This window comes from Corylus avellana, chromosome ca5 (assembly GCF_901000735.1).
Source record: "Corylus avellana chromosome ca5, CavTom2PMs-1.0".
Classification (NCBI taxonomy): Eukaryota; Viridiplantae; Streptophyta; class Magnoliopsida; order Fagales; family Betulaceae; genus Corylus; species Corylus avellana.
Window position 1 is genome coordinate 26,296,146 of NC_081545.1, and position 10,890 is coordinate 26,307,035.

A 10,890-nucleotide genomic window follows, 5' to 3' on the forward strand; every position below is an offset into this window, starting at 1 on the left:
CTCCTCTCAACAAGTACAACAGAGATACATTCTACATCTCTGATCCTGTTGTTGGTTATACTGATTATCCATTTCTTGAAGACACTGTTTAGGTTTGCGAAGTAGCCTTGGGGAATTTGAATTGTCCAAAGTTACCCCTCGTTTAAGTCTGGTGTGTGGTATTATATTGTAATATTGTACTAGTGCAAGGACTTAATAATTCCACAGCGCAAGAATTGCACATTTGTTGGTGTTGATCTACCTGTGTGACTCATAATTTGAAATGACATTTGGCTATTACAAGTAATGATTCTTGAGCACGGGAACACTTTGTTAAATTATTATATTTCAGGTCATTTAGTTAAATTGACAATTATACATGTCGAATTTTGGTCTTAAAATATCTATCTACATCACAATGGGCCATCTGCAAAATTCTAAATTACACTTGTTGGCCAAAATAGAAAGATATTTAAATTGTTTACTAAACTTAACTAAGCAATTGGGACAATAAACATTATCTACCTATAAACTATTGACACGACAGCAAACTTTGGAGAGAAAGCTTTGGCAGCTGTTGTTCTTTTAGGGGGTGGGGTTGCATAAGGTTGTTTTAGGAGATATACAGGCATTGAAAATAGAAAGAAAAATTGGAGTAGGTACAATCCGTTGATTGAAGATGCCAGAGTTATTCTGAACAATTTAGAAGGGTGGCAAGTTAATCATGTTAGAAGAGGAGCAAACGAGACAACTCACAAACTTGCAAAGGAAGCCCTACAAGAAATTAGAGACCAAGTTTTTAATTGAAGATTTTGTATACAAATTTTACAAATGCTCACGATCAAACATAGAAAGTAGCATTAAAAAAAAAAAAAAAAATCATAGTAAAATTATCACAGTCTAACATTTGTTGTATAACTATGTTGGGGACAAAACCTTTCATGGGTCCCACTCGAGTAATACTAGAAGTCACTCCTGTGTCCATTCAATAATGATATGGCTCTTAATATCACCATTGAGTGTGTTATGGATCATTATTAGATTGAGATCAAATTGTGATTTTAAAAGTCACCTCATTTTTAGAGAAATATAAGAGTGATACAAAAGTGACTTCTATAATTACTCGTCCCACTCACTTGAAAAAACACATGACAACTATTGCATCCACCAAGTTCTCTCTATTTGATATTGATATTCATCATAATCTCATTTAAAGAGATTTACACATTTCAAGTTCTCTCAACTCTGATACTCCAACATAGCCATCCCACATATCCCACTCTTAGCCTCCCCTAAAAACCCTACCTTAGCACTTTATTTCACTCCAAATAAACATGTTAACTTAAGTATCATAGTGTTTCCGTCCCTCTGAGGATCGATGGATCCAATGACAACCTTTTATTTTTCAAATAGTATATCGCATGTCCAGCCATACGAAACCGCTTTAAGAAACTATAATAGTATCTTAAAAAGAAAAGAAAACCAAATTGTAGCATCAAAAAGTTAAAAGAGTTCGTAACCAAGGGGGCGTTTGGCAACAGCCTTGGGGCCAACCTCAACACTATGTTTGTCTTTTTCTGAATATGACTTTACACTTTTGCCCTTATTATATTTCTCCCAAAACTTGGCTTTCAGCAGTGTATGTTTTCCCCCAACATCTCAAATTCCTTCAGCCCGTTCTCCCTCTTCGTGGCTTCTCCTGAACGCCTGAATCACCCGTCCCCCTTCGAAAATACCGGCTGCCGTTTCACCCCCCACCCCTCCCGAAAATACAGGCTCAGTCGTTCCCGTTTCACCGTGGCTTCAGCGTATGCTCTGTTTCAAGCAGGGGGAAAATCAGTGCCCGTCCACAAGGTAAGTGCCTGAATTTCCTTTTCTTTTTCTCCCCCCGTGTCGTTCTTTTTTGAATTCCTTTCGGTTTTGTTGGTTTTTCCTCAGAATTTGGGGCCATTGTTGCTGGCGTTTTGGTTGCTGTTTGGATGTTTCAAGGGTTCAAAAAATTTTGGGTTTATTTTTTAGGGTTTCCATTATAGTTTAAACGGGGTTAGACCCATTGGATGAGGGTTTTCGTTTGGAAATTTTGGATGTGTTGTGATTTTGTTGATTTTGGGTTGAAATTATTGTAGTTGGTTGTAGTGATTTTCGGTTGTTGATGCTATATTGTACCTACATTGGGTTTTATGATAGGATTTGTAGTTGTTGATTTTGGGTTCAAAATGGTGTGGGTTTACTTGCGATTTCGGGTGTTAGGAGCCGTGTTGATGGCTGAGAATGGGTGGAGAAAAACGACCCAAAACAAAATTTCACCGGCCCCTACAGAGTGTGTGTTTATTATGTTTTTCTTTTTTTGTAATCTGTTTCTGCTTCTGGCCTGTAATTTGAGTGATAATTATATGTTTACTGCCTTGATTTCTTGTTATCTATCAAGCAGCTAATCTCAAAACAGTAAAAATTTTCTGTTTCAAAGAGCGTAAAAGTTTTAAGTCGAGCATCATAAAATTGTGGTCGTGTGTTTTATGTTTTATATGTGTATTTGATATGGCAGTTGGGGGGCGGCAGTGAGTATGTCCTTTGAATTCTATCAATCATATGAGAAATTTTTCCCCACAGCGGGGAGAGGAAATCAGGAGATGGCTTCCTTTAGGCAGCTTTGGACGCGTGGGAGGGGCACTGTGGGGGAGACGCTGGCCTGTTTCCTTTGTTCAGCGTGGAAAAGTCACAAAAAAAAGGCATGTTTCAACTTTGGAAGAGAGAGGGGCAAAATGAGAAAAAGTGGGTGTATTTTTTCTCCAAAAACCGAGCCTTGACCCAGACCCAGAACAGTGTCTGGGTCAAGGCTGTTGCCAAACATAGCCCAAGAGACTAATGTCGCCTATTACATGCATAATGGAGTCACCTCAGCATTACTTGAATCACATAATCGTATTTATAGTCATATTCCAAATTTATTCCGTACAAACACCAAAAAAAGAAAAAACGAGAAAAGAAAAAAAGAAAATAGAGGTCAGTGGTCAATACTGGCTGTTGAAGTGTCTGTGAAGGATGGCAGCCATGGCAGACAAGACATGTTGGTTTCTTTTTTTGGTTGAGGCGTCATCGCAGACATCAATCACATATCATTTGAAAGCACGTGTTATTGCCAAATTGGGATTCATCCTCCATTCATTCTCTATGTATAAATACCCAATTGGGTAAGGCATGTTTTTATTCCCCAACCACACAATTAGTAGCGGAAGAAAACATAAACAATAAAGATGGCTCTTCAAGCTCCCACCATTCCTCTTCTTACTCCTTACAAAATGGGGAACTTCAATTCAATCTATGCCATAGGTTTGCACCTTCCAATTTCTGTGTTTTTTTTTTTTTTTTTTTTTTTCAAGATAAAATATATATATTTTTTGCCTATAAAAATTATCATTTTTATCTCTCACTTGTAATTATTAACTTCAACTTATTAGAATTTGGACATATATACTACAAAAATGTTCTAAATGTCCTATTAGAAGAGTATCTTATTTATAGATTAAGCCTAAGCTCGGTTTGAATACTACAAGAGTTGAATTGAATGTCATGTTAAACCAAAAAATGCTTGCCCTCCCTTCAATAATGCTTTCGTTAGAATTGTTTAGTGTTATCCTTGAAAGCATTCCCTAAACTAAATAGGTATACGTAAAAAAATATGGCTTGTGATAATCTAAAAGATTAGTCTCACATTGAAAACATATGTTATTCATATTGAGCGGGGGTGGATTTAGTTAATTCATCATTTACTTTCTAATTTCAAATTAGTTTTGGCACCACTTACCAGATTGAGATTTTATGACGACCATGGCCTCAAGCTATTTGATACTATTCTCAAATAACCTCCAAAGGCCGTCATTTAATAGTTGAAGCGACTGGAGTTTCAGACACTACTCAAGAGTAATTTTAACTATATTAATAGTTTGGCAAGTTTATGACTGTTATTATTATACGATTCAGCAAAGACTAAATCGTATAATAATAACCCACATACATATCTAAATGACAACAAAGTATAAACTAAAATAGAAATTTGTTCATTTCAAAAAAAAAAAAAGAAGAAATTTGTTTAACAAAAAACAAAGATATAGATGAGAGAGAGACTCTTGAGAACATACCAGAACCATGGCTTAGCAAAGATCCTTTGCACTCTTTGAGATGTGGTATGAGAGAGAGAGAGAGGTTTAGGGTTTGCGTGGAGAGAAATATAGGGGCGGTGATTGGTGAGGGATCTAGTCTAGTGTTTACGACTTACAGTTTACACACCATGGGTGAGATATCCATACGCAAATTTGACAGGCCCATTTGCGAAAGGAATACCTAGTGATTTACTATAAGACTTCTTGGGTTGACCCAAAGGAAAAGAGATATTATAAAACGGACATAAATTTTCTCCAAATTGCAATGAAGGAAGTTTCCTCCAACTAACCTCTAAAATTGCCATTTGTCACATAAACATGTGAGAGACACATGTTTTTTAAATACAATAATAGACACCCACGATTAACTCTCTTCCGTCTAAAGTCCATCTTCAACGTGTATCTCTTTTTCTCACAAGGGCTCAACTTCTCTCTCATAAACCAGAAAAAGAAAAAATAGTTTCGCCCTTTTCGTCGGGACCTAGTTAGGACTCTACTTGGACCGAGTCGGGACTCGCTAGACCCGGCCAGTCACCATTGGAACTTGGCCGGGACATTTTTCGTAATTTAAAGTTTAACATATATTGTGATTTTTCTTACGCGCCAAACACCGAAAAATGATTTCTAAAAAATCATTTTTTAGAAAAAACATTTGATGTCGAAACAAACAAAGCTAATGTTTTTTTTTTTTTTTAGCTATTTTGATTAGTAAGTTTGGTGAGAAGGCCGTAAATGCTCTCATAACGCTATTAACTTAAAATATTGGAGCTATCTCCCGCCAGCACCATCGAGAGGCTCTAATTCTCGCAATTTTTTTTTTGTTTTTTTTTTCTTTCTTACATGTGCAAAATATTGGTACTAAGAAATTGTTGTACCAATTTTGGTATTGATTATTGTTGGACAATCTTAAATTTATGCGTTGCAATGGATCATATCTATCATCACATGTTCAAACTGGTATTGAGTATTAATTATCTAATGCTGCAATATTCTTGCAATCAATACTTTATACTTGTGACCATTCCCTTGGATTTGTTGATTTAATTAAACACCTATTTAGATCCTAAAACCTAACTCTAGATCTTGTTACGTCTATTTCGTTTTTTCATGAATCTCTACACACCTTACGTCCAAATTCATAGCAATGAGGGGCTCCATGAAAGCGACAGTTTTTTTTTTTTTTTTTTTTCGTACAAGCTGTTCAATTTTATTTATGCCTCGCAAAAGTAGTGGTACATTGAATGTCCACGTGGTTGGATTTTGTAATAAGAATTGCTACACGTATTTTATTTTTATTTTTATTCTCTTTTTTGCCATTTCTTCCTCTCATATTTTCTCTGTTCTTTTTTGTTTTAATTCGGTACAAATTATATTTATTCCAATAATAGTTTAACAAAGACATTTCAATATATTGTACAAATAAAAAAAAGAAGTTAAAAAAAATTTCACTTGTGCAAATGACAAAAGAAGTTTACTATATTTTGAGGGGTACGCAGAATATAAGATTTTAGACGTGTGGAAAATATATATATATATTATAAAGATATTTTAATAACATTTAAGAAACATTATGAGGCTTGATTCCGCCCATTGATTACATGAATAAGCAAAGCAAGCTCAACTTTATAGTAGAAAATAGCTTCAGATATATATTTTTTGGACGCACTCTTTTGTAGTTTCGTTCAATGAAATTTACTGTCGACAATTGGAACTCGTTAAAAGTCATTATCGATCGTTGCCATCGGGGTTCACCAACCCTTTTTGGCCGGTGACCATTGTTTGTTGTCGCTAATTTTTCATACGAGCCAAAGCTGAAAAAATAGTATTTTTTATGAAAAATTAATTTCGCTAAAAATAATTTTTAAGGATAAAACATTTTATGTTTTAACAAACTGTCTTAATTTAAAATTATACTATTTCTATAAAATTATAAAAGCAGCAGAGCCCAACTATTATTGGTTCAGCGGTCAATGCTGGCGTCTTAAAGTTTGTGATGGAGGCTGATCCATCGGACGGCGCCATCCGCAGCTACCCACCCCGAAACGTCATGGCAGACATCACCGACAGTAAAAAGGTCAGGAAAAGCATTTATTATTATGCGTTATTGTCCAATTGATTTTATTTTTCATGTTTTTGCAACCCTTTGCGCTTGTATAAATATCCAATTGGGTATTGCGCACTTTTCATTTCCACCTGTCTTGGAAGGCAAAGTACAAGCGCACAAGTTGAAGAACAGGAAAACGAATAGATTCATTTAGAAATGGCAGCTGAACTTCCAACAATTCCTCTTCTTACTCCTTACAAATTGGGGAAGTTCAATCTATCCCACAGGTGTGCCCCTTGCAAAGTTTTCTTCTACTTAATTCTTTTTTTTTTTGCTTGTTTCTACGATCTGAATGATCATTATATGTGATGGGTTTTGTTCCTTTTTTGGTTGCAATCATTATTATTTTGTTCGTGAAAAATCCCAGTTGGTATAATTACCAAAAGAAAGGCGTTTGTGAAAATCTCTTTCTTTTTTATTTATTTCCTTTTACAAGTAAATCAGTACTTTTATTAGAAAGAGGACATTGAGGATCCTTAGCTTCCTCTCCCCCACTCGGATGCTGCATTTCTTTGAAATCTATCTGTTTTAACCTGCAATCTGGTTATCCTTTAATCATGAACGAGCTCAAAGAAAAAGTTATTGTGGATCATATCAATTACTTTCTCTGTCTGTATTACTCACAACTCACAAGGAAAAAACATTATATTACACATAAAATCTATTAGATGATGCTGACTTTTTTTCCTTCCTCAATTTGTCAAACCTCGTCTAATTTATTGTAATTGAGTGGCCCACGGATGAAATTGTGAATGAATTGTTTCTGACATTATCATTTCAACAATGAATTGTTTGTTTATTCTTCTCAAGCTTGCTACGGGAAATATATATGTGATTAAGATAAGTTTATTTTCTTCAGTATAGAGAGATTTCTTGGTTGATTTAGTTAATTTATTATTTGCTTTCTATTTTCAGGGTAGTTTTGGCACCATTGACCAGACAGAGATCTTATGGCAATGTTCCTCAGCCTCATGCTATCTTATATTATTCTCAAAGAACCTCCAAAGGCGGTCTTCTAATAGCTGAAGCTACTGGAGTTTCTGACACTGCTCAAGGGTAATTTTAACTATAGTAGTTTGGCAAGTTCTTTCTATGTTTCACACTTGGGACAATCTCCATTTTGGGGTTCCCTTTCTTGCCTTGAAAATTTTATGACTTCTATGGTTTCTTTGATATTGTAAAGGTATCCTGATACACCTGGTATATGGACAAAAGAGCAAGTTGAAGCATGGAAACCCATCGTTGATGCTGTTCATGCCAAAGGTGGAATCTTCTTTTGTCAGATTTGGCATGTGGGGAGGGTTTCAAATGAAGGTTTGTCTTTGACTAACACCTCCTTTATTTCTTCTCTTCTAACGTTGAATTGGTTGGCGACTGAACTTTTGTTATGAATGGAGAGAGAGTTGAATGTTTTCTAAGATGGTTTGAATGACAAAACTTGGTATTAAAGAATTCATGATAAGCAAGTGAGTGGCTTTGGGCTACAAATTGTGGCTCCAAACTATTAATTGCTAAGGTTGATCGAGAAGGAAGCATTGCATGTGAACATATTTAGTAGATATTCATATTAGATGGAAGTTTTGATTGACAGTTGAAATATCCTTGTGTTAGTTTGTAGAGTACTCCTACCCCCTCAGTTCGTAATGAGTGTCATATTTGAAATGTAACATATTTTTCAAGGAGCAGTAATTGGCTTGAAAATTTGAACTTTTGTATTTCGTGAAATTTGCCCTTTTATTTTAAACTTTTCATATGGGTGGGTACAAACGTAATTTTTGTATACGAAATTAGCAAAAGTGGTGAGCAGTGAGAGAGTAAAAGGACTCAAGTGGATTTTGAAGCAATAATCCTTTTTTTGAAAAGAAAAAAAAAATCTACCATTGCTGTTGTTATTTTTTTTGCATTGTCCTTTGTAGTTTGAATGGATTTTTTTTCTTCCTATTCAATGCAGCAGAGAGGAAAAAAGGAGAGTTAGAGGTGGGTCTTTCCCACAATTGATCCTAGGGGGATCATTGCCTCAACGGGAGGGGCATGTTGTCTTCTAACTCTCATATGTCAATTTTATTGAGTGTCTTTAAATATATGAGATATATCAATTAGGTGACACCACTTGCTTTAACAAAATTGAATCACTATAGACTATAGTTGGTCCAAAATATCGCTTCTGATGTAGTCATTTCAGTGAAAAAGCAGTTTTATATAATATAGTTCTAGCATGTCAATTTTTCAAAAGCATCGTTCTTTAAGTGAGGTGTTCTTTTGTATTTAAATACTCTTGTAGTAATTATTGCTGATAGGCAGCCACCTCTTGCTCTATCTTCGCTATGTCAAATCATCCTTTTGTGTCCTAACTTTAGTGGTAACCAGTTGGCCGCAGCCAACCACAACTTTTTGGCGTGTTAGCCAGCTCTAAGATCTTGTACTTTTGCGCTTTGGAGGCTAATATTTATGGAATTCCCATCAATAATGTAGCTGTTATGCTTTCATGATCTAAAAGAAGTGAATTTTTTCAATTTTTGTGGGTTTCAAAGTGATACAAGGGTCTCTGATATTTAGTTCTTCTGCTAGTGGAAATCTTCTTTTTATGGGAGCTTTGTGAGGAAACATCCTGTTCTAAGTACTTAGAACGGATCTAAATTCTTCTCTTTTTTTTTTTTTTTTTTAAGTGTTGGTTAATGATTTCTTTCCAAATGCATGCAATGGACACTCTACAATGAAAAATTCAGACTAATTTTGATTCAGATATTTCTTTTTCTTTCATATTGTTGTCTACAGGTTTTCAGCCAAATGGGCAAGCTCCAATTTCTTCTACTGACAAGCCTTTAACCCCTCAAACTCGAGCTAATGGAATTGATGTTGCACAGTTCACTCCCCCAAGGCGGCTAAGGACAGATGAAATTCCTCAAATTGTCAATGATTTTAGACTTGCCGCAAGGAATGCTATTGAAGCTGGTAAGTTTTCATTTCATGAAATAAATATGAATTTTGTAAGAAGTAAAAATTGCTCTTGGGTTTAAGCAAGATAAAACATATTTTATCAGTCAAATCTAATGTGGCTTTTATATAAGTTTATGTCATCTAAAAAAGGGGTCGGGGGGTGTGGGGAGAAAAACTGTGATGATAGTTTTTACCATATTAATCAATTTTGAGAGCCATTGCAACAGAAAACATATGAGTTTTATTTTGGAGAAATGAGTTTATTACACCATTGTCTAGTTTCTTGTTTTTTAATGTCAAACATGATCTTGAAGGTTATACTTATTGGCTTTGTAAAATAATATTTTTTTGTCTTTATACATAGGTTTTGATGGAATTGAGATCCATGGAGCTCATGGTTACCTAATTGACCAATTTATGAAAGATGAAGTGAATGATCGAACAGACCAATATGGTGGATCTCTTGAAAATCGTTGTCGATTTGCTCTAGAAGTTGTTGAAGCTGTTGCAAACGAGATAGGAGCAGACAAAGTTGGAATAAGGCTATCTCCTTTTGCAAATTATATGGAATCTGGAGACTCTAATCCAAAAGCATTGGGCCTTTATATGGCAGAGTCCTTAAATAAATATGGGATTCTCTACTGTCACATGGTTGAGCCAAGGATGAAAACCGTAGGAGAAATTAGTGAATGCCCACACAATCTAGTGCCAATGAGAAAGGCTTTTAAGGGTACTTTTTTGGTTGCTGGGGGTTATGACAAGGAAGATGGGAACAATGCCATTGCTGAAAACCGTGCCGATCTTGTTGTTTATGGTCGTATATTTTTAGCCAATCCAGATTTGCCTAAAAGATTTAAGCTCAATGCTCCTCTCAACAAGTACAATAGAGAAACATTCTACATCTCTGATCCTGTTATTGGTTACACCGATTATCCTTTTCTTGAAGACACTGCTTAGGTTTGTGAAGGAGCATTGGGAAATTTAAATTGTCCAAAATTGCCTCTCATTTAAGTCAAGTTATTATATTGTAATATTGTACAAGTGCAAGGACAATTCTTAATAATTCCACAGCGTAAGAATTGCACATTTGTTGGTGCTGATCTACCTGTGTGCCTAATTACTCATAATTTGAAATGCATTTGGCTATTACAAGTAATGATTCTTGAGCATGGGAACACTTTGTTAAAATTATTATATTTCAGGTCATTTAGTTAAATTGACAAGCATACATGTTGAATTTTGGTCTTAAAAGATCTATTTACATCTTAATGGGCCATCTGCAAAATTCTAAATTACACTTGTTGGCCAAAAATAGAAACATATTTAAACTGTTTACTAAACTTAAGTAAGCAATTTGGACAATAAACATTATCTACCTATAAACTATTGACACGTCAGCAAATTTTCAAGAGAAAGCTTTGGCCATCGTTGTTCTTTGTAGGGGGTGGGGTTGCAGAAGGTTGTATTAGAAGGAGATACTCTTCAAGTTGTAAAGTGATTGAAAATAGAAGGAAAATTTTGAGTTGGTACAATCAGTTGATTAAAGATGCCAGAGTTATTCTGAATAATTTAGAAGGGTGGCAAGTTAATCATGTTAGAAGATGAGCAAACGAATGCAGTTCGCAGACTTGCAAAGAAGCTCTACATGAAATTGGATAACAAGTTTTGATTGATAAAATGTTGTTTACAAAATTTAACATTATTCCAATT

The 10,890-nt window shown here is 35.1% G+C and overlaps 2 protein-coding genes across 2 annotated transcripts in view; both read left to right on the forward strand.

The window, feature by feature from the left end:
• LOC132180754 (12-oxophytodienoate reductase 2-like) overlaps positions 1 to 300 on the forward strand; it is a gene marked incomplete in the record, with an annotated part of 2,899 nt that extends 2,599 nt beyond the window's left edge. Inside the window, 1 exon segment of the mRNA XM_059593686.1 lies at positions 1 to 300. Within this exon segment, the coding sequence (XP_059449669.1) occupies positions 1 to 92 (92 nt within the window).
• A 5,877-nt stretch (positions 301 to 6,177) lies between these two features.
• On the forward strand, positions 6,178 to 10,377 carry LOC132180753 (12-oxophytodienoate reductase 2-like). Its single transcript, XM_059593685.1, has 5 exons — positions 6,178 to 6,470; positions 7,159 to 7,299; positions 7,427 to 7,557; positions 9,019 to 9,195; positions 9,545 to 10,377. Exons 1-5 carry the CDS (start codon positions 6,400 to 6,402, stop codon positions 10,135 to 10,137), a joined length of 1,113 nt encoding a protein of 370 aa, XP_059449668.1. The 5' UTR covers positions 6,178 to 6,399; the 3' UTR covers positions 10,138 to 10,377.
• Positions 10,378 to 10,890: the final 513 nt, after the last annotated feature.

Excerpts from the sequence above, each read along its gene's own strand:
- LOC132180753 (XM_059593685.1), top strand. The coding sequence starts at position 6,400 with ATGGCAGCTGAACTTCCAACAATTCCTCTTCTTACTCCTTACAAATTG. Across the intron at positions 7,558-9,018 it reads GGGGAGGGTTTCAAATGAAG|GTTTTCAGCCAAATGGGCAA; the intron begins GTTTGTCTTTGA and ends TGTTGTCTACAG. Across the intron at positions 9,196-9,544 it reads AAGGAATGCTATTGAAGCTG|GTTTTGATGGAATTGAGATC; the intron begins GTAAGTTTTCAT and ends CTTTATACATAG.